Genomic DNA, 24,228 nt, shown 5'->3' with positions numbered 1-24,228 from the left:
CAAACAAAGCAGCATCTCCGCGCCCGTGCAAATCTACTTACCTATTGACAGAATGCAGTAATCCGGATGCCATCTAGGGTCGCACCGAATTACTGTCACATTAGTGGATCAAGCGCCGGTCCTTGTAACTGATTTGGTTAATGACGCAGCTCGTCCTCTTCTAGCGTTTGAAAAATACAAATACAGTTTCTATGATCAGAATGATCTCGGAAGGCGCTTGCAGGAAGATATATCACCAAGAAAAGTGCCTAAGACTTAACTAACATGTGTAAGACGTTTTGAATCGTAGCACTGAATAACTATGCCCCAAAATGAAAATGCAAAGCATTTCATCCATTGAATAGTCTAGAATGAAATCTCATCTGACGAACCACAATAACATCCAATCCAAACACACCATATTCACACACTAGCTCCGTCTCACGATGTGCCCCCATGATAACCTCACTTGTAGCATAGGGATCTCACCGTGATTTCGCAGTCCATGAAAAGTAACTACTGAGTGGAGAGCAGTTGACTGGAGAAGAGCAGAGTAGCTCCAAAATTCCTATTTGATGATTTTCTTCGTTTAACAAATGCAACCTAGAAAGAATGCATTTAAACAGTCAGGTAAGCATTTCCTGAAGCTATGCAAACATGAACGAAGGCACAGTGGGATTTCTCTCTTGCATCTTACTTGAAAGAACATGAATAATTGAAAGAATTTCCTAACACCACATATACACACTGAAGATTATTCATTCCCAAAGCCTTCTACGACATCACGAAGCCATAATTCTAGTTATATGCTACCGTAAGCAAAGCTATTTTATGGGCCTACTTATAGATATTATTTCAACGAGTTGGGGTCCTTAGTATGCTAATATATATCTTAGTGGGGTGCACTGTTTTGCATCAGAAGATAGATAACATCGAACAGAAGAATTTGTAGTCTGCACGATCCCATGCTTGCCAGTTGAATAGACTTTTCAATTGCTAGATGGGGCTATTTCATCCATCAACGTGTCAAAGAAAATAGCAAGTTCAGGGGTTATCTCACAGTCATTGTAACAGGAAACTCACCATCCTGCCCATAGGACCACAGACGTAAGAGTGCCCGTCCAGATCCCTGCCCTTCAGCCATTGCTTTCCAGCTATGCGCTGTAACTTGAGAGCTAACATATATTCTGGCAAATTCATCAAACACGAGGTCAGTCATAAAACTCTTTTGCACTGTGATAATGATGAAGCGCCTCAAGAAAAACTGATGCCACAAGCAACGGCTTTCAGAAAGGTTCCCTTGCAGCACCCAGATTTTCCCTTACCAATTTGCCGAGAGCATGCTTCCTAATGGCAATGCCAACATGTATCTTCACATGTCATCCACATGGGAAGTTGCAGGAATACGGCCATTTCAAACCCCAGGAAAAAACCCAGGCAGAGTTTATGCAGCAACCAAAAACTTTTAGAAGGGTTTCTTTCTAGTGTATGAGCATAAGCGTCCAAACTGCAATATCACCTTGTCCCACATTCCACGGCCCCCACGTGAGGTCTGACCGTGGACATGCATATGGATGTTTGTTCTACGTTCAACAGACCGACCCCCTGGGACATTAAATCTTCTGCAAGCATGCAGGCCAATGTGTCAAATAGAAACCACTACATTTGGCGCTTGTACTATACCAGTTGACCAATGCCACCTGAATGAGAATTCTCATACTGTAGAAACCTCATGATGGATCCATGCTTGGAATGATTTTGGGAAGCAGCCTGTATGGTGGCCGTGAACATGCATCCCCATTGTTTTGGATGCAAGTAAGTTCCTGCTTCAGAGCAGAATATGCTTCTGCAAACGCCTGTATCAAGTGACAATCCATAATATCATGGACATACAGTACATGTAAATAAAAATTCCTCCCCAATTATCATCACGCTTTTGTAATGCTAATACAAGCCTAAATTATGTTTAAGGTCACAAACGCATGATTAATAGATCAATTAAAAATGGAAAACATAACATTAAAGGATAAATCCTCCCACCTGCAAAAGAACTTGTCGACAAGGAAAATTCCAAGTACATCCTAGGACAGAGTATAAAAAGTTCTTATACAAATATCCCCCTCCTTTGTTAGCACCAGTACAAAATACTACGCATCAGAGCCAAAATAGCATCATAAACTCTCACCATAATCTTAGGTTCACAGTAACTATTCAGTCCTATAGACTTATTTGAGTCCGCTGTTTGAGTACTTTGAACAAATCTTCCAGTTTGACATTTTCAGAAATTTCACTCACTAATCTGTTTGTTTTACCTTTCCTCACGACCATTCTTCACAATCTCTAAATGAACAATTTCTGGACAAAAATGTGAACATGCCAATATCAAAAGATTGAGCACTCATAAGGCGCCTCCATTCATTTGGTTTATCCTTTCTTAGAGGCAGGTACCTTGCCTACAAATTTCGGAAGGAAATATATATTTGTCTGGAAAAATAAATAGTTTGATATGAGCCATTGTTAGAACTTCAGTAACTCCTTTACAGAACTTAGGATGTGCATTTAAGCGCTTCTCCAGTTTCTTTGGTTGGGTTTGGGTGAAGTAGCAGAGGGACATGTGGTCATCCTAACATTTACCTTTTTTTTTTGGTCAAATCATCCTAACAGTTTGACGGGCTACATTTGCTACTAAAATTAAAATCAGTCACCCAGCAAAGGCAGTTCTTCATGTTTAAAGTTCTCCCACATTGCTTGTTTTCAAGGTTTGTAATGGCCTTATATAGTATAGTCTACATCCAATGGATTACTAAGACTTCCGTATTGAAATTCAAACACAACATCAGAGCCCAACTTTCAATTTTTCATTGCCCAATTTAATAATTCATCCTGTTTGTGAATTCTTGTTCATCTTTTTCCCGCACTTTCTCACAAGGTACATAATGGCCTCATATACGTTTAATCTCCCAACACCAAATAGCTTAAACTTTTGCACGGCAACTTGTAAACATGCATAGATTAACCAATATACATCATGGCCAACATTTAGAAAAGTAAGATTAGCGACAACGATATTATTTAGGGTAACTTTATTTCTCCGACCATTTAGACATAGCCACACCATGGTGGCCCGCCTCTTTTCACCCACTTCAAACTCTCATAGAGTATCACCCTTTTCTCCTTCTCCATAGTTGTCTTCAAAATTCAGTGCATTTTACATACTGTTTAACTAAGAAATGAAATATCTCAAAGGGTCATTACATGGCCTCCCCAATTAGGTTCCTCTTTGTTTGTATCCCCCAATCAGGGTTACTCAACCATGGATGCTAAAAGAGAAAAGGTGAAATGAGAGCAACAAAAGGTTCTTTATGCTGAAAGTGTCTGGCAATGGCAAGATACCAAGAAAGGGGAGACAATTGTCACACTATAATGAAGAAGACCATCACGTTGGAAATCACCCTCTTCGTCCCAAGAACTCCAATCACATGTCCTTGTTTCTAGGCCGATGATGTTTCAATCACATGTTTGTAAAATTTAATCTATCAGTTTATTTTTCACTCATACCATGCGCCTTTTATTCATAATACACGTAGAATCTCTCTCAAGATCTGTAATAAGTGAAACTTATCCCAAGATGGATCTATCAGCACACTCGTTTCCTGAGAAAATATCTAACCCCAAGTGATTTACATATACTAATATAGCTCTGACAAGTTACCATAGACACTTCAAGCAGAGAAGAAGAGCAATTACTTTGTGACTGTTAAAGCTTAAAGCGTATAAATGTTCTAGGAGAAGCTTCAGTGGGTGAGCCCATTGTCGATGGAAAAAGAGCCAAGAGCTTGGTTAGGAATTTTAGTCTAGCAGAGAAAGGAGAGATGATTTGCTTGATCCTTCAAGCAAATTTTTGGCTGATTTGGAGGGACAGAAATGGGAGAATTTCTCAACAATTTTGTGAGCCATTTTGTACAAATTTTGGATTCTTGGCATTTTACTTTGAAGTTTTAGGTCAGAGCTAACACAAGTCTTGGTTTAAATGCTATCATTGACCTTTTAGATTCCTTATCCTGTAGATGACTTTCTGTGTAGGTTGATATGCCCTAGCTGACTCTTATAGATGTATTTTTAACGACAAGAAAAGCGAAAGATATACTAGAATGATGAATAAAAGTAAGCACTTAGTAGTTCTAATTTCTTTAAGAGTAATCTAATAGCCACTTTACGCAACATGTTATTACAGCTTTACTCATATGTTATGTGTTAGGTACATTTTATATGGGCCAAGATGCCCACCAGATGATTGAAATTCCACTAACACACACCTTGATACACTGATGGACACGGAAGCAGTTTCTCCCCACGTTGTTCATAGGAAAAAGCGGATCGTCTATGTGAATAGGATCAATGCTGCAGAAGGCAAGATATTTCATCAAAAGGTGTTATCTTAGATATGTCATCCATCATGCACATTTCTATCCAGAGTCATAATAATAAATAGGAAGCAGATGTCACCTGTAACCTCTTTCCCTCTTTAGATATAAACCACTTCCCCGAACAGACACACGCATATCGCGAGGATCAAACACATTCCTGAATAAGCAAATTAAATTCCTGTCAATAACTGCTGCCAAACTGGATGAACATTCGAAACTAACATACTAGACGTAGTCAATGATGATCAATAATTTGAAACCATGTAAAATAAGGAAATGAAAAGGTGTAGCTTTGACTCACCCAAAAAAGTAAAGAAAATCCATAAGAAGGCTTCCAAAGTTCTGCAATAATAAATGACTGCAGTTAAAGTAAGGTCTTCATATAAACACAAGCAAGATAAAATACTCCACTAGTAATTTATCTAACGAATCAATCTGCCACCAACAATCAGACCACAATAAGGCAATTAGTATACCATAGAGCTACAAATATCAAGTGATAAACATATTACACAAATTTGCAGCAAGGCCTAACCATTTTATGACACCACAGATCCATAGAACACAAAAAATGCCTCTTATGGTGCATACATCAATTGTGAAATGCTGGGAATAAATACACTCATAAGTAGTCCTGCAATATGCACAGAGCATTCTAATGCAATCACGCAGAAGTTTGTTAATCAATCAGCATGGTAAGCATATCAAACCAACTATTAGAGCAAATCATATTCCAAAAAAGATGAGGTTGATATATTAACACCTTCCACGCAGTAATTAGTAGGCCAGTATCTTGGCCAAGCATTATTACAAGTCAAACATGTGCAAGAAGTATTAAAACATTCTGTAACCTTTTACATAACAGGCAGTAGACAACAAATATTAGATATCCCAGCCATCTGTCTTGTAGCAAGTATACAATAAGAAGATGAGAAGTTTGGAGCGTCTGTTAAGGAATATGCCTGAGTCCTGACAAGCACTGCGGAACCAGTCCTTGGCTGCATAAACCTGTAGTCTAAAATGGTACCGGATATTCTCCATGATTCCTGTTATGGTGCATTTCCTCCTCAGTTTAACATTTAAACTGATAACGTCAATGTCCTCTATTTCACAGGTCAGACCCAACATATGTACAAGGAGGAGTGTATTAAGGTACGTGTTTTCACATACATTATGAACCAGATACCAACAGCTAATGTTTTTGGGGAAATCGTTGTCCAACGAGATCTCTGCCTCAAATTCCTTTTTTTTTCCCACAAAAGCAATAAGTTAGACAAAGGAAAGTTCAAAATAGGCCATCTGACACCCTCGGTTATGATATCTATGATATTACTTTACAGCCTTGGTAAGCTACTGACCAGAATACTACTGATCAAATTTCAGTTCACTAGAATCCGCCGCAATCTTACGTGCCCAAGTAAAGACGTACTCTCAAATGGGTGGATCATAAGGGATGAATACATTTGTATCAGGTTATCATCAATAATTTAATCTGCTGCTGCTTTCTGTGTTGACATTATCCAAGCTTTCCCCGGAGAACACAGAATTTAAACATCCATTGAGTATACAACTACAAGCAGTGCCAAATATAAATGCCAGGTAACATTCATGCTTCATGCCCAACGACAAGGCTGTAATAGCGTTTAAAAATCTTAAATTATGCAATGCAGAAATCACATGAAAGATACAGTTGCTTAGTTTTATCAGTAAGGTTTTATCTACTTGCAACTGCTTAGAATGACAGTTGGAGTCGCATGGCAAAACAGTTCTCAAATGAACAAGAGGGCAAAAGCTGGACAACATAGAATTCAAATTAGCTAGACTACATAAGCAGCAGACCTCTACCTACAATTTAAAGTAGCACCTTCCTGTTTTCCACAGTTACAAAGAGAAAAAAAACGAATCAATAAAAAAAAAGGGCGGCTTAAATTTGGGCACAAATATTCTCCATAGCAAGAAATAAGACAACTATATGGAGTATGGTAGCCATGCAAGAAGGACAAATAGAAAAGGAAAAACAAGGGGAAGAAGAATCTCTGACAATATGCACTATGGCTTTACCGCATCTCATACAATATCATCGCTTGATATACAAAAGGTGAAAATTACTGCATTGAGAAAACCAAAGTCTACCTGGTTGATTGATCGGCCACGGTGATGCTCGTGTTGAAGAAAACGTGTAATTAGCAACACCTGCAGAAGGATGGAAGAATCAACACGGCAGAAGAGATCACAATAGCCGGTCATTTGGTCACGAAACATGCAAGTGCGAGTCAATCAGGGAATTTTGTATGTTAAACAAAAACTCAAAAATGCCTCATACTTCATACCAAATTAATTAAGAAAACCGATATGACATATCATAAGCTATCATATTTTCTCCTTCTATAAGAAGAGACAAAAGATCTATCATACTGGTAACACATCTGTAGTTGCTCCAGAAGCAATGAAGTAGGGTCTACTTTTAACTTTTCTTCTAAGTTTTCAGCCACCCAAAAGAATCTGAATAAGTATCCTGGTTCTGAATGTTCCATTGTCAACTTCAGTAGAGATTACAGCTTCATACATAGATAGTTTCAGACATGCCAATTATATCAAAATTCTTGATTGGTTAATTCTTTTTCTACCTAAACCTGATGAAGTTTCAGCAGGACAAGTCTAAGCTCAAAGCCAGATTACTCTTTGACAGATCTTACAACAGATTCTATGAATACACAGTAACACTTCCATCTTAAGTGCACGCTCGACCGAATTGAAAAGTAGAGTGTGCAAGAAATCCTCAAGCATGCAATTTGTGGAAGCATGTCAGTGAAAATAACTATCAAAGCCTCCAGAAAGAGAATATACAACCAAGGAGAGAATGGACATGAGATGCAAAAGCACAAGAAGATGCACACGTGGAGGCAGAGAGAGACAGAGACAGAGACTCTACTCTCCTCCCTCTCTATATCACAAAAACAAGTGTGGACAAGGGTGGAAACAAGCATCAGTATGGTTAATCACTGAACCAGAAATTATCTGCTGTCAAAAAATTCATTGGACAAAGATGCCTGAAGTAATTTCCAATCATCGCATCAAATATTGTTTCTAATAAACGAAATAACTAATGCAGCTCCAAAGGCATGAAGTTCATTTGCAAAATCCAGAAGAAAATACATCTTCAGATACTTATTAGAGGGGATAATCCAGTATCAGCCTCTCATGCAGATATTGTTAAGTATGAATAGAAGAAAAATTAGGAGAAGTCCTGAACCAATTCCTCATGTAGAGAAGCATGAAAGCTCCTAAATTAGGTGACAAGTTAAATTAATATCACACAACTCATATTTTACAGTAATTTAATCCACATTCCCCAGAAGAGTTCGGATTACAGATCAATCAGCCAGAAGTTAAGGCGCCAAGCAGAAAAGGAATTTTGACTTTCTAGAACTTTCCATTCACCTACACTTCAACAAAGGGAAAAGAAAGGAAAAACAAAGCTAATCTCACAGCATTCTGTCATAAATATCTTCCATTTCTAGTTCAGTGAGATTCCCTACGACACAGCTCAAGGTCTGAGAAAATTACAATCTCTCCGCAGGTCCAAGAACTAGATGCAAAATAAGTCCCATTTTCTCAAGGAGATAAAATTTTTGAAGGTTTAGCTTCCATTAAAAGGCTATATGATTAGACCAAAGTCTGCATGAGGAACTGAAATGAAAACAAATAAACACTCCCTAAGGGTGAACAATTTTCATGATAGCTTCAATCAAAGAAGCCTGCTGAGTTTTTTTAATAAATGCACTAACCAATATTGAAAGCTAATATACATCGGACAGTCTTTGAGATCTCTTCTTATAAAGAGATTAAATCCTCATTACCATATTAAATTTCATTATTGAGACGTGTGGAACAGAAACGTGTGGAACAGAACTAGACATAGTATAGCACAACTCACCAGACAATATGAGTTCAAACCACCAGAATAAGACTGATCCAGGCTGCGATCTGCCAGAAATTGTTTTAGCACCAAAGCGAGCGGTGTGGCAGCTGGAAATTGTTCAGTCAGCTCCTTTACCTGCATATTATGATACCAAGAACCAAATTTTCAGGAGAAGAAAGGTAAAAAATAGAGCATTATGAAATTAGTAGTCTGTCTATCCTAAAAATGTTCAAAGCAGTGAAGCCTTCTCATATATACGCATGAAAAGTCATTTATATCAAGGCATAAGAACATTTGATGTTTGTTGCATTAGCAACTAATGCAAATCTATGTACAAAGTGCCAACAGCATTGGATATAATGACTTCTCAAGATTTCATTTGTTATGCTATAACTATGATATCAAATTTTTTGCAGCCTCATATAGTGCAAATTGAACGATCAGAAAACCGCATCTTCAAATAATTAAAAAAATTAGGGCTGAGCCAAACAAAGTTAATAAATATTTTGTTTTTCAATGCTGCTCCAGCTCAATACAAATGAACCTCCTTCATAATAAATTTGTCCAAAGTCTATTCTTTTCCTTGAAGCTAGAACATAACAACTTTATTAGACAAATCAGTGACTTATCAAAGTTCAGCTAATATAAGAGGACAAGTCTAACACCAGATGACTAACACTAGATTACCTACTGGTTACATTCATTTCCTTAATATTTAGCTCGACTCTTATCAACGACCAGACAATTCTGATAACACCCTTAACCAGGAAAAAAATTTGTTCTCTGCGGGTTTTTAAAGAAACAGTCAATGACATTGGTATCAACAATTAAGTTGAGCTATCTCCAACAAAATAACTTCACAAAAGAAATAAATTTCCCGAGGATTCTAGTAATCCTCCAAACGCCTGAAAATGTGAAGCTATATCTCTGTAACTGAAAAAACTAATTACCAGCTCTGTTGTCTGGAGTCCTGTGTGTGAAGCAGACTTGAAGCTGATGTCGAGACGCACTGATTTTGAACTATCCATATAATTATAGTTTGTCTGGGAGCACATTTGTGGGGCAGAGTCCTCTTGCACATCTGAATGTGCATGTGCTAGCTTGGATAACTCAAGACCATTATGACTTGGTTCTTCCTTTGGTGATTGTACACTAGAAGCACTGGATGAAACCAGATCTTGTGGAACTTCCACCACTAGCCTTATAATAGGAATCTAATAAAAATGTACTACTATGAGGATATAGGAAAAGAGAAGGCAGAGGAGAAGTGAAAACAGAAAAGTATGAATGGCCTTACAGCAGTATTTTCCACAGTTTTAAGGGAATCACTTTTAACCCAGTCCTGATTGGCAAGATACCTAGCAGCATGCTGAAACAGGCATTGGCACAATATGAGTCCTCTCACGTATAATGTAATGGTAAATTGTACACTTTAATAAAGATGCAATAATAGAAATTTCTTTGTACAAACAAATTAACATTAACGAAATAAATATAAAACTATTTGGCTATTTGTTTTAGCTTTAGAGGCAGCAGCGTCAGCTGTCAAATGTTGCTTCGACTCATGTATGATGTTTGGCTAACTCATCATAGCTAAGTACCCAATGACTGCTTCTAGGAAATTGTCCATCTGCTTCAAGGTGTTGCTAGAAACATGTTGCAAAATGCTTGCACTACAACACAGCAAACCAACAGCAACACCAAATAGACCCAAAACGTAGAGGCATCATCTCGAGGAAGAACACATGAACAGTAGTGCATTCAATTCATGCAATAAGCTCATATGCATAATAGCAAATTCAAACATAAAAAGTACTCTCGCTAAACAAATTTTGCCCAAATTATAAAATATAAAAAGAAAACAGAGAGAGTAATAAATTCTCGACCTCATAATGACTGAAGTATATTTCCGGTAAAGAGGCTAAATATGTATAATGTCTGGACAAGCTTCCGTTATCAAGTGATACGGGATACTTTTAACCACACTCTCACATGCGAACTAGACTAACATCAAGTCAAGCGATACGTGATACTTGGGATACTTCTAACTAAACTCATATGTGAACCGGACTAACGTCAAGTCAAATTATTGAACGGAGAAGAAGACCATCGAGAACCATATAGTAAACCAATTATTAAATGAGTCGTGAAGAACTGAGACTTGACTCTAATACCATTTTAGAAGTTGCAACCCAAAAGGCTTAAAGTATTAGTTAGAGAGAAATTATTCTATAGGTTGGACAAACCCCGAATTGTGAGGTGGAATATTTCTGACGTAGATAAAAGAGTAAAGATATGTATGTCTCAAGTAGTATTTGTTCTATTTTTTCTGCCCAAATACAATTTGGAAGCAAGATGAGAAAACTTCAAAGGACAGAGAACGCTTGACAGATGTACCTGAAGGCATGTCTCTTTGATACCATTACGCCCCTCCAAGATCCCAGCTTCTTTTATCGGTTCCTAAATATAGATTTGCATAAATTCTGCAACCTAAGAATTACAGATCACCACATATGCAATATAAAATCATACAAATCTATTCATACCAGGTTCCTAACAGGGGGAAGGCAGACAACAAGGTCCACATCACTTGAGGGAAGCGACAACCCTGTTGCATTTGAACCAAAGATATTAGCCCGCGACCTGGGCCAAAGAACCTGGAGAGATCGTGTGACACGCTTAACAGCCCAATTGATATAAGGCTTCCTGTATAAATTCTCTGCAGCAACCTACGGCCCGCAGATTGAAACAAAGAGTCAAAGCACCATCCAATTAAAATTTTCATATTTTATGGGAAAGGATATGTTAAGGAAGCTTTAAAAAGACAAGTTCAGCAATGAAAGGAAAAAACTCCTGCTTCACTTTCCTACCTGTTTGCAGAATGAGTCAATTTCTTCGTGAAGAAGGCTATGCATCAAAGAAAGAGATTCTGTCCGAGAAGGTCCACTCTCTCCTTCCAGCGGTTCCAGAGGGAAGGCGACATCTGGCTGTTACATAACACCATCCACCAATCACCATGGGCAGTACCCGACCAAAAACATAGGAAGAAGCATAGTCAAGTGTATATACTTACATGTTCCTGATCACAAGCTAGATGCGATATTGCAATAAGATGGTCTTGCAGCAAACATCCAGGTAGAGGCTGGATGACTGGACGAGCTGAAAGATTATTATTTCTCCAAGAAGGAAAAACAACTTCAGTACCATCAATGTGCAGAGAACTTTCCTCCAAGTTCCCAATATCATTATACAAGCCTCTCATACCCCAGTGCCTTGGACTGGAACTACCAGATCTAACAGTTGGAAAGCCCCTATGTTTTCTGGACTCTCCCGCAGTTGATGGTGGAGGCGGACGTGGTGCCCTTGGTACACAAAGAACAACAGGCGATGGTGGCCGTTTTATACGAGGCCGTTCCCGCCTAGTTGGAGGAACACGAGGACTCTTGATTAGTCTTTCCCTTGACATATTAGGAATGATAATTGGTCTTAAACCAGGATAGGGAAGAGGGTCTCCGGTCTTTCCCTCCAGATCACCCGGTAACCGGGCTGAAGATCCAGAAGCCTCATCCTCTCCTTTTTTGTCTGTAATTGGGGAAGAAGAATGCAGTGCCTGACCAGGTACATCATTCCCTGACAGGACATACCCAAGTGCCTGATGTCCAGAAACTAGACGATCAAATGGAGAACAAAATGAAGCAGTAGTAGGTGACGCCAAACCATTTGTACTGTATGAAGAAGAGAATGCAACCATATCATCAACTGCCCGATTCATCTCTGCTTCTTGCCAAGTCCAGAAGCTGTCATCAGAACTGAGGGATGGAGGCCGTGAGAAACCAGTCCCAGGATGATCAGAAGGATTCCAGTACATCACACCGCCACCAAAGTACTGATTATAATCCAAACCTGACACTCCATGAACCTCAAATTCTTCTTCTGATATCCAGTGGCTCTCACACTCATCAACGAGTTCCTGCGTATTTGACAAATCAGGTATATCCACAAAATCAGCAGAGTTTTTCTTTTCATTGTTGTTTGCCATTGAATTATGCTGCCCACTGTTAGTAGTGAAACCCTGATGGTGACGTCTTGAGATGAATCCAGAATCATAACTACAGGCCAAGGATGCTGTTACTCCACAAGCATTTCGTACCACTGGGGGCCAATCTGAACTCATGGGTATTGGTCGTGTTAGCATCTGTTTACACCCACTTTCAATCACAGGATTCCTTGTCTGATGTACCACTGACAGAAAAGGTTGGCGGAAGTGATTGTGCCAATTATGACCAGCATCAAGATGTAACCTATCAGCGGCAGGTGGGATATGTGAGTTAGCTGACGGAAAGTAAGTGCTAGCAACATTGGGCCACTCGTGTGAAAGCCACTCCAAAGAAGTAATATGTACAGGTTGATTGGAATCTCCTTTCCTCCACTCCCTCGTGGAGTCCTCTTTCAAATCACAGACAGTTCTTTGCTTGTTGGAAACACCCAACTTCGCATCAGCTTGAATTATGCTGACAGATTTCTGAATGGCAGTTTCTCCATTGATTGGGACACAGTCAGACTCTTTGGGGAAACAATTGAGACGTACATTTTTACAACTTAATTTGCCATTTGGTGTTTTTGATCCAGAATGAAAGACAGGATTTTCAACTGCAGTATTCGAAGTTTCTGAACATTCTAAACCGCCAAAACCCATATTAACTGTAGAACTTATAGAGGAGTCTTCTTTATCTCTTTTGGAGGCCTGCCCCTCTTCTCCACCAGGTCCACATTTAGAACTGCAAGAACACGAATCTGAACCATGGATGTAGTCTCTGCTAAAATTATGATTTGCACAATCGAAGGTAGTTGAATTATCAGAGCCCTCGAGCAACTTCGAAGCCTTGTCTGGAGAGGTACTAGAAATAGAGGAAGCACCAATTGAAGACCTCTCGTCATTTATATGTTCCTTCGAAATTTCTACAACAGAATTTCTGTTTTTACGTTTTGCTTTCTTGTTCCTCCGAGCAGATGTCTGGATTTTTTCAGCAACAATTCCTTTGGCAGATTCCTGACCAAATGCTACCAGTTATAGACTGTTAAAATCATAAGACTTGAACTTCATATGAACAAGAAAAAAACATTACAACCATTTTGACTATCGACGATGACCCCTCCAACTGACACTCATTCCCCTGAAGGACCACAGGCATCTTGCTTGCTGACTTCTCAGTATTAGCCGATGACAAATTATGAGCCTAATAAATTATTTGCAAAAAATTGTCAACATATTTGTGGGGTATCATTGACATAACTGTCAGCAAATTTAAATGAAGGATATATTACCTTGCAAGATTTGTCAGTCAGCCGATGATCCTTTTGGGGAGTACCAGTAGAATTCAGCCTCTTTAAATTACCGGGCCTCCCCTTCTTTTTATGACCCGATGCACCTGGCTTTTCCTTGGACTTATTAGGCAATGAATTACAACTTCCCTCTCCTAGAAGTTCAAGTTTCGTGCACTCAAGATAAATAATCACAAGAAATGCCCGCAGTTTTGCTAGTATACAATCAGAAATAGTACCAATAGCGTTCAGGGAGCTAAAAAATACTTTCCCTCCGTCAAAGTCACTTTCCAGACACGATTTTAATGTAATGGCATCTCGAAGCACAAGCAAACAATTGAAGACATTGGCAAAAGAAGAATGTCCCTGAGAAATAGAGTTATGCATAATCATTGAACCAAACTCTACGTCGGATGCAAGTTCTGGTGCCGCTCTTTGCAAAGACACATTCTCATTGTACTTAAGTGATGGATGCGACTCCAGAGAGAAAGCCCACAGCCTGTCTTTTGAGGCACTTTTTACCTCTGTCAGAATCTTCAGAGCCTGAAAAGAAATTTGGTCAGAAACTAGACCATACCATCTTCTTAACTTCAAGCAACCAAGAAGCCTAATAGTGGGCAATTGAAAACAATTGTTGTGGAGAGAAAACTAGCATGCAATCTCAAACGATCAAAACTACATCCATCCATCATAAAGTGTTCATATAAGGGAAGACAACAACCAACTGCATCAGTTCAAAACCTTGTTTGAGTTTTTAATGAGAAACTATATAGGAAAGTTCCTGAAGCGTATACCAAGGCTTTTGCGGACTTCCCGAATACTGAAGTTAAGGCCTTTTGCCTCACTTCCGCATCCAAATTCGACCACCAGTCGACACAACCCTTCTTCCTCCAAAACATATTGGCTGCAACACTAGCCATCGCCAACTTCTCTTTGAGCTTCACCCCTCTCTTTTTACCACTATTACAATTCAGCCAAGCCAGCCTCAATGCCACCTCCAACCTGTTCGCCACAAAAGCCTCCAGGGTGTAATATCCCTTCGCCTTCAACCAATCTAATTCCACCCAATCTACTCCCAATTCACTCTCTTCACCCCTTAAAAACCCTCCATTCGACACCTTATCCATCGCTTCCACAAATGAATCCACATTTTCCACGAACCCTTCGCTAACAGTAACAGAGTCGAGACAATTCACCGAAACCGAACATCCCTCAACACTCTCCCCTTCTTTCGAGCTGAAAAACAGCACCGAGTCGAAAATGGATCCCTCCGAACAGTTCGATTCCGCAACGCGAGACAGAAGCCCGCGCGACTTCTTGTAGCAGACGCCGGGGAGATCGCCCTCCGGGAGGTCCGGCAACAGGATGAAGGAGCCGTGGCCGCGGGTGCGGAGGTAGCCGAGCATCCGGATTAGGATCTGGACGAACCTGGGATCGACGACGGTCATGTGTGATCGGCGTTGCTGGGCGCCGAGGGAGGAGAGCCATTTGAGGATCGAGGATCGCAGGGCGGAGCTAGGGCATGGGGAGGGGGAACGGGAGGTGTAGAGAGAGATGTGGGAGGTGAGCGAGTCCATGAGCTGGTTCTGAGACGCCAGAGAGGCGGCCATGGCAGCGAGGGGCTCGCGAGGGAACTTGGACTTGCCGTTTAACATCCTCTGCGGAGAGCTGACGACGACGGAGGAGGAAGAAGACGCGACGGCTTTTGCGCCACTTTGGTGCAGATGGATTTAACCATGTGCGATCATTGTATTGAACGTAAAAAACGTCGGTAAGTTTTTATCAGTTTGTTTTATTTACCCTCCGTTTGATCGTGAAAAATTACTTCCTAAACATAATAACTTATATAGCTAATAAAAAGGAATAAACGAAAGATATTTACATCGTCCTATTTAGATATAATCGATGGCGAAAATATTTTTTATTAGCTAATTCTTTCAAGTCAAATAAACTATCATTTTTTTAGAAATTTTTTAACCCATCCATTCTCCACTAAATAAACAGAGTCTTTGGGTGCGTTTGATTAAGTGAAAGTGGTTTTCGAGAACTCGCCGAAAATGACTTTGTTAAGGAAAAATACTTTTTGGTCAACTGAAAATTTATGCCTAAAACTAGAAAGTGAATTCTTAAATTTAAAGAGGTAAAAATACTTTTCGAAATTATTTCTCTTGAAAAATCTATTTTTTTAATTTTATTTTTATTTTTCTTTTTCTTTTTCTTTTTCTTTTTCTTTTTCCCTCCGCCAATCGTTGGACCTCGGCGACGATCGTTGACGGATCACGGTGGAGGAAGAAAGAAAAAGGGGAAAAAAAAAAAGAGCCTCGCCGGATATGGCGAAGCCCGACCTCATGTGGCTAGTGATCAACTGTCACCAAGGCTCGTCAACCGTCATCAAGGCCCGCGCGACGGGCATGACCAAGAAGAAAAGTGAAAATTAAAAAATTCGAGATGAGCAATTTTAAAAAGTGTTTTCACCGCTTTAACTTTAAAATTTTTGATAAAAAAAAATTAAAAATTCACTTTCCTAATTTTATGCATGAATTTTTCATTGATTGTAAATTATATTCTATTGACTAAGTCATTTTAGGCTATTTCATGGGAAATGAACAATTTGGCAACTTTTTTTCTAAAAATAATTACTTATATATCCAAACAATTAGTCAATGAAAAATGTTATCATGATTGCTACAATGTATATCCAAACATTTTCTTGGATGGTCTCACCCCTTATTTGAGTCAGAATAAACGATTTGGAAAATATTTTCCTAAATGTACATAAATGTTACGGTTAATACCATCAAAAGCCTCAAATTAAAATATTTGTGTCACATTTACTCAAATTAATTTTCGTGTCACATACCCTCTCGAATAAGTACATATGTGTCCCGTGCATCCAAAAAGCATGATTTGAAAAAACAGGGCAATTAAATCGCTAGAATGGAACAAAGATGCTAAAAAATATATATAATAAACTTCTTATTAAACATATTGTTCAGTTAACAGACACTCCATCAATTTTGCACTCGCCCTCGATTTACGCTAACGGCTAAAGGGAAACTTTTGTGAAATTATACGTATGAATGCGAGAAGCACGAGAGTTCTTTCTGTTTTGTTCGAATAATAGAAGCATGAGATTTTTTTATTTTTTTTTTGGTCAGAAGAAGCATGAGAGTTGAAAAGGGATTTATACGGCTAAGAATCGTGATCAAAGAGACAAAAAAAAAATGTAACATTAGGACCGTTGAATCGGAAAAATTGAGTGGGGTCCTTGTCACATCCAGAAGCGTTGGTTCATGCTAATGTCCATTGTGTAGAATCGTGATAAAGATAGGACCTTCCCTACCTTTCTTTTTCATGCAACTTGCAATGTTTGGTAGCTTTGGATTAAACCCGTCAAAATAGGTCATTAAATCATTTCTCATACGTGATGGATTGAGTAGTTACATAGGTTAGTTGTATTCAGTAAATAGGTCACAAATGGGTTTAAGCGTAATGTTGGGTGTTAAGTGGGTTATAAATGGATTTATAACTTATTTAAATTCAACTCACCTTTATGACTCTTTCTTCATTCTCTCTCAATTTCGCGCTCCCTTGCTTCACGCTCTTCACCTCGGTTTGGTTACGGGTTTTACTAAATTGGATTAAATATGAAAGTGTTTCAGCCATGTGAGTCAAATTAGATATGGATAGTTAGATTTTTTTTTAAATTACTAGATTTGCATTACATGAAAATGGATCAAAAGTGGGTCTATTTGGATCCGATATTTTTTACTTGACCCGATCCACTCGTTCGAGGGATTTACTTCGTATGATAAGATAATATTTTGTACATTCATATTAATCGCCGTCAAGAATCAAGACAAAGATAGACAATCCCCAGCCTTTCTTTTTTGAAGCTTTCCCCGAGGCTCGCGGAAAATAAGGGGAATCTGACCATGAGATCAAGTACGAGATCACAATGCAAAGGAAGGCTCCAATGGTGAAAAAATTTGAACAATGGCCTGAAGTGTTTTCATTTTCTAAAATAAAGATCCGAAGTGTCATCTTTATTTCAAAGAAATGCCTAATTAAAGGCATTTTCATCATTTGTTTTTATAGAATTTTTTCCTTTTGTCTTTTCTTCTTGTCTTTTTTTCTTTTGTTTTTACCTTGGTTTCTCCGAAAAAGATAAAAAATGGAAAAAGAAAAAGGCAAAACACGAAGAAACCCAACCCTTTTTTCTTGTTCTATTGTGAATTAGGAAAATAAAATAAAAATTTAAAAAAAAGAGAAAATAAATAGAGAGTTGGATCGGGCCGGCTCGACCCGGATCCGTGTGGGTAGACCCGGCCCGCCCTTTTTCTTTCGGCGGACCAGGGCCTGCGAGAAGCAGGCCCCCTCCTTTTTTCTTGCACGAGTGGGCCAAAAGCGTACGGCCCACTCTTCTCCTTCTCTTCTCTGCGAACGGACGACCCAGCCCAGCCCGGTCCTTCCTCCTCCTTCCTTCACACTCACTGCTAAGCAGATGAACGGAGCGCCGGCCACCTGTGAAGCTCTCCCGGCCGCATAATCCATTCTGCGGCTGGGGCAGCCCCTCTTAGCGGGCTGTGAGAGAGAGACGGGAACCATTCTTAGCAAGAAAGAAAACCGACGAAGAGGGAGTTGATTGACTTGACTGAAATTGGGCGAGAGAGAACGGAATTTGATCGCGCTAGGCAAGGAGCAGTCGTGCATAGAAATCATGCTTTTGCTGTGAATTTGAGAATCTTGTACTTGCAAATTTTGAGCGTTTTGCATATTGAATGTTTACCACGATTGATTGAACTATTGCATGGACAGAATTAGGAGTAAGCATGGTCCGAGTTGGTCCGATTTCCTCGGGAATCGGGGATCGGACCGGTGGTCCCGGTCTTCAATTTTCGGAATCAGGGATTGGACCGGAGGTCCCTGAAATCGGTTTGATTCCTCGACGGTCCAATGGAACTGGTAAAATGAAAATAAAAAGAAAAGCAGACCAATTAATCCAATTGATTTGTTCGCTACCCTCTCATCCATGAGGATAAGTGCAAGGCTTGCCCCGACAAAATCAAACGAATGCCGGACAGGGCATTCGTAGCATCACGTACGAGAAGAACTTTTTGAGTGGTAACATAACGGCGTCACGCTAATTTGGAGAGGAAGATGACGGCAATCGCTAATTTGGGAGATTAGATGTAATTATGTCAGGACTCAAGAAAGCGAGCACTTCAGTTTTGGAATATAAGATAGCTAATCAACCTTAGGATGATAAGAACTCCTTTTATTGACTCATTACCTTATTCTTATTGTTGTGCACATAAACATGGTTACAAAATTCAATGCGGAGTATAAATTGCTTTGCAATCTTTCGAGCAGGCATCTGCACAATCTTCAAGCTCCTTGGCATCTGCAGGTATTGTTAAACTTTGATTTGAAAACATTCTGCTTGGGAATTTAATGAAAAGGTAACTACAAAGATGACAACATAGAAAAGAAGGAGATAAGCACTCAATTTCTTAAGGTGGGGAAAAACTGAGTTTCAGCATAGCCAAAGAAAAGAATCGCATATTTCTCTTGAGGTATGTAACTCTGCTCTAATACCACATGAGATTTTACGAGGTCACTACCAACTATTTTAAAAACTTAAGCTACTAAATGAATGCATGATTTAATATTTAATTATTCTATTAAATATAACTCGATTTAGATGACACCAAATTACGTGTCACCCAAAGTAGTTCTCATCATCCGAACCCAGAAACCCTAACAACCTAAGCTTTTTCAACAGTTGAAAAGAAGAAACAGATGAATAAATAAATAACATCAAGGATTGTGGGATGAGATCTGTACCCGATTTCATGCCAACGCACTTGGTGATTTTGCATCCAAGCTCGCAGTGATCGAGATAAGTACCGGAAGAGCGATGACAGTGACGGTCCGTTACACATCCGGCGTAACAATTCGGGACACGGCTGTCGAAGCAATCCCAGGCACAATCATCAAAACAAGAACTATCGCTTTGCACTGGCGCGGCGAATGCACCAAGAATTAACACCAACATCGCCGCTGTCGCCGTTGGCCTCTTGAAGCCGAGACCCTCCATCCGTTTTGTGCTCGTCGATGGTTTAATCTAGTGGCTTAAGAGGAACTTTTGCGGGATTATTTGATCAGATGAATGCAAAGCACAAGAGTTGAAGAGGTTTTATACAATATCAGAAACGAGGGTTCTAGCAAGTTAAAGAAAGTACCAAGAGGGTTGAAACAAAATTGGTATGTGCAGCAGTGCAGGTAAGGGTCAGATTTCGAAAGGGTTGGTACGTGGACTCTTTTTTTCTTTTTTTGGGCAATCTATTATAATCGATCATAATGAAAGAAGGATTTTTTCTCAGAATTGAACATTGGACAACTACATATATAAAAGAAATTTTGAGTGCTTGCTATACAAGGCAAACATATTATGAAATGAAATTGGCTAACGAACCTAACCAGCTGTTCCTCAGATAGAATTTGACAATCTGCATTCTCCACAGAGGAATGATTCAGAAAAGGAAGTAACAATCATAACCCAGAAACAATTCAAATGATTAATTCACATCATCAGTGTATGTGAGGGTGCTGCTGAGTATGCACTAACCAGCAGATGTCTTTCCATATGAGCTTTGATGAGCTGATGGCCACCTGTATCCGGTTGGACTTTCATCTTTGGCTTAGGTTAACTGCTGAATCTTTGTGATTATATTGTCTCTCTATAATTACAACTTAGATGATTACATACCTATTTTTATCATCTCGATCAAAACAGCCTTTAAGCACTATATAGTTAACTTAATAACCATAATCTTTGTACCAAGGACAACAGCTTTGACGGTTGCCTAGGCGGAATTTTCTTGCATTAGGGCAAGAGGGATGTCAATCGATAATTGCACAATGTCACAGATCGCAGGAAATACGGATCTAATGTACACCAGGCATTCGAGGCAAGTGATAAACGCTGTAGGGACATGGCAATTTTTTTCAATACGAGTCTTTGTTTCGAGTCTTTGTTTTGTGCGCATCCTGCCTGAAACAATAACAAAGCCTTTAACATATTATGACAGCCTTCATGCCAAGGACTTGTATGACTTCTAAACCGTTCTGCTCAGAGGTGTTTGGGCTGAAAAACACACTTATATCTGCAGGTTGATTAACTGTCCAGTATCCAAGCAGTATTCATCAAGCAAGCTCTTTCAAACTCAAAAACATCATGGTCAGCAGCTCGGAAAAATAGTAAATCATCTGTGCATATAGCAAATGAGAGAAAGTAGGACATCCTTTCTTCAGTTTCAAACCCACTTTGATTGTGCGAGTTTGAAGGGTACTAGGGAGTACTAGGAAAAGAGCAGACACTTGCCGGTGAAAAGAATTATAACAAGAAAAAGGATTTAGACAAGTAGTGAAAGACATAATATTTTATCCATTTAAACTCTGATTATTTCGCACTTAATGAATGATTTGAAAAATATTTTTCTAAATGTGAAAAATGTTTTCCTTATCGACAGCAATCTATGTCTAAGCGTTTTCGTGGATGATGAAAATTTTTATGTTCATTCATTTTTGTAAGCAACAAGCGATCATTTTTAGGAAAACATTTTTCAAATTATTCATTTTCTACAAAATAAACGAAGCCTTAAAATTTGACCCAAAAAAAAAAAAAAGCCTTAAAAGAATGAGTTCGAATTGTACTAAATTAGTAAGATCTCACATCAATCCTAGAAGTCGTGAGTGAATGATGTTGTAATCATCCGCGTTTACTTGAGTGACATTAGCAATTTCCATTACTGAAAATTTCAACGTGGCATTAAAAATAATGAGATTGGGTGAACTATTTTTTAAAAATTATGGCATCAAGTGATCGATTGAAAAATTATGGAACCCAAGTAAGTTTCATACGAAAGTCATAGAACTAGTAAAATTTCCCCATTGTTATATATGTCAGCCCTTTTAAATCATCATTTTATGGAAGAATACCACAAATATCATAATTTTCATACACCGCGTCTATCCACATTCTCTAGCAAAATTCTGTTATTCCCTCCGTCGAGGCCTCACCGGGGTCGGCGAGACTTGACCTCACCCGGATCCGGGCGACCCCCCTCTGTCGTCCTCCACCTTACCGGCAAGGTCGGCGATGGTGGGTCGGCGGTGGCAAGGGTTCATTGCTCTCGCCGCTGTAATTGCTTCCCATCTTTCTTTTTTTTTAGTTTTTTAGTTTATTTTTAAGTTTTTTAATATTACGTGGATTTTTTTATTGATTTTTAATTTATTTTTGTTGACTAGGATCCTCCGGCGAGCCACGTAAATGCCACGTGTGATTTTCGGCGAAGGTTACTGGAGTTGACAATGAAATAATTGTTTTTTTTTTAATTGGCACTCAAGTGATAAAAAAAAATATTGTCACCAAAATGAGCGCTGTACAAAAATATTATCATTTCAGGTGTCATTTTGCCCTTTTTCCCTTTTTTGGTATTTTTCCCTTCATGATGATGTTACTAGTACTTTTTCCACAAAAGTTTAAGATTTAAAATTGGGTTGTATCTGCTTTATAATATAAAGAATAAAGATAGAGATATGCATGGTTAACATGCTCATCGTCTTGAAATGCTAGAAGAATTTATCAATGTACATTAGGAGCCATCAAAAGGTTCACATTCTTTTCTTACTGCGAAATCATGCAAACATCTTAATCTAGTATTACGGAAAGCAACATTTTATTTTCTAGGTATACAATAGCTCGGAATCATATTTCAGCAATTCGTTTTCAAGATAATGGCTTCGATGTCATATTCTAATGTCTCTCAATAATGTTTTTTTTCTTGTATATGCCTTGTTAGACATAGACAGTGCTATTTTGTGATGCCCACTTTCAATTGATGACCACAAGAAAAACACAAACCTCAACAAAGATTTGATCGAACATATCACACGGAAAGGCCATTTAGGGTTTGTTTTCTGACCATGGCATTTAGCTAGAGGGGGCGAGCAGAGAAAATTTGGTCGGCACTACGGCGTCGTTATTGTATATAACACATTCTTTAGTTTGCTTTTCGTACAATGAGCATATGACAAAGAATATAACTAGGTTGATAAAGTCGACTGTTACTGTTAGAGAATATGACGAGAATAGCTGCTTTGGAACAAAGTTTATCCTTGGTTTAGATTGAATTTGCTGGAGGCGCCCCAACATTTCTTTTTTTTTTTTTAAATTGTACTTTTGCTCTTTTTCACTTCTTTATTGTCGCGACCCGCTTTTTCCTTTGCGAGGGGTCCACAAGTTTAAGGTATTACCTCGATTCAGGTGCGGACTCTCCCAAATCCATACCTCACGTCACATTGGATTTCATTCTCATGATTAGCAACCTAAATATTGATTGATGGTTTTTTATTATGGAAATAAAAAAAAAATTAAAGAGAGAGCCCGAATAGAAAAGAAAATATTTTTCAAAGGATAATATTTTAAAAGGAAATAACAAAAAAAAAAAAAAAAGGGAGAGGAGGGTAGGAAGGAAATATTATTTTTTTGGGACATATAGTCTCTGTCAATCATAAATTAGGAAAGTGTAAAGAGCTATCATCATTCCCCTCCCTCGGAAAACAACGCCTCTCTCTCTCTCTACTTTCTCTCTTATCTGTGCATCACAACACCCCACATGTTTCCTCCATTGACGAACCTTCTCTCGTGTGTCTCTTTTTAGCTTTCAGTTTCCACGAGATGAGCTCTATTTTCGTCTAGCTTCGCCGTCCATCTTCACCTAATGAGCTACCACCCATTATCCTTTCGAGAAGGAGACCTGAGGTGAGGCCGGCAGCCACGAGGCGTCGAGGGACCTGATCTTCTGATGTGAGGTGGCCTCTCCTCTTCCCTCGGAAACGAAGGCTGCCGAGGGGAGGTCCCTCGCGTGTCCGTTCAGTTGACCATGTGTCGGAGCTCGGACACGCATTGACCGCGCGTCCGAGCGTGCCCGGCGCGTTTCGGACACCGACACGTGTTCGACACACGAAAATCTCCCTGAGAGAAGTGTCCGTGCTACGTATTCGGCGTATTGCCGTGCAAAGCCGGTCGGACCGGTTCGACCAATCCCCCATTTTTATTTTTATTTTGGGCCAAAACACTCCCCCAGTTCAAATGACCCCTTTTGCGTGCAAGGCTCGCCGGACCTAAAAAATGGTCACCGGAGCTTCGGCAACCTTTAACCTGACCTTCCACCAGCCTCAACAAGACATGAAGACGGGTGAGGGGGCCACCGATCACCGGCCAGAGGCTCGGCCAAGTCCTCGAAAGCCTCCGGCTGCTCCTTCCAAGCTCGCTAGGGGACGATCGCCCAAAACACAGCCACAAAACAGCATAATATACAGTAGGACAACAATGCAAGCAACTCTACAAACCAAACAAACTCAAAATAACCAGAACTTGGACCAAAAGGCCGCGTCGCAACGGCGAACATTTCATCGAGCAGGTAATGTGCGGAGACAAAGCGGAAAACAAAGCTCAACCGAGGAAACCAAACCACTCCAGACCACAACCAACTCACAAGAAAGATCCAC

General features: G+C 39.4%; 1 protein-coding gene across 9 annotated transcripts; it reads right to left on the bottom strand.

Annotated features, from left to right (window-relative positions):
• Window positions 1-237: 237 nt before the first annotated feature.
• LOC115744335 lies at window positions 238-15,390 on the bottom strand. 9 transcript variants are annotated; one of them, XM_030679448.2, is made up of 17 exons: window positions 14,445-15,389; window positions 13,654-14,193; window positions 13,458-13,565; window positions 11,402-13,378; window positions 11,199-11,315; window positions 10,875-11,057; window positions 10,726-10,788; window positions 9,626-9,697; window positions 9,279-9,542; window positions 8,344-8,463; window positions 6,540-6,599; window positions 4,708-4,748; window positions 4,486-4,563; window positions 4,296-4,380; window positions 1,305-1,835; window positions 1,063-1,166; window positions 238-582 (listed from the first exon to the last, which is right to left on the bottom strand). In XM_030679448.2, the coding sequence occupies exons 1-15, from the start codon at window positions 15,303-15,305 to the stop codon at window positions 1,710-1,712; spliced, it is 4,695 nt and encodes a 1,564-aa protein (XP_030535308.1). In that variant the 5' UTR covers window positions 15,306-15,389; the 3' UTR covers window positions 238-582; window positions 1,063-1,166; window positions 1,305-1,709. The 9 variants fall into 9 exon arrangements, with proteins under 9 accessions (XP_030535308.1, XP_048141816.1, XP_030535307.1 ...); XM_048285859.1 differs by having other exon boundaries at window positions 238-562; XM_030679447.2 differs by having other exon boundaries at window positions 1,063-1,601; window positions 1,709-1,835.
• Between the last annotated feature and the right edge of the window lie 8,838 nt (window positions 15,391-24,228).

Source organism: Rhodamnia argentea, chromosome 9 (genome assembly GCF_020921035.1).
Source record: "Rhodamnia argentea isolate NSW1041297 chromosome 9, ASM2092103v1, whole genome shotgun sequence".
Lineage (NCBI taxonomy): Eukaryota > Viridiplantae > Streptophyta > Magnoliopsida > Myrtales > Myrtaceae > Rhodamnia > Rhodamnia argentea.
This window is presented reverse-complemented; position numbering and strand designations above follow the sequence as displayed.

Coding starts and splice junctions, on each gene's coding strand:
- LOC115744335 (XM_030679446.2), bottom strand. CDS start 15,305: ATGTTAAACGGCAAGTCCAAGTTCCCTCGCGAGCCCCTCGCTGCCATG. Junction 13,566..13,653: donor TGACTGACAAATCTTGCAAG/GTAATATATCCT, acceptor ATAATTTATTAG/GCTCATAATTTGTCATCGGC. Junction 11,316..11,401: donor TAGCTTGTGATCAGGAACAT/GTAAGTATATAC, acceptor GTTATGTAACAG/CCAGATGTCGCCTTCCCTCT.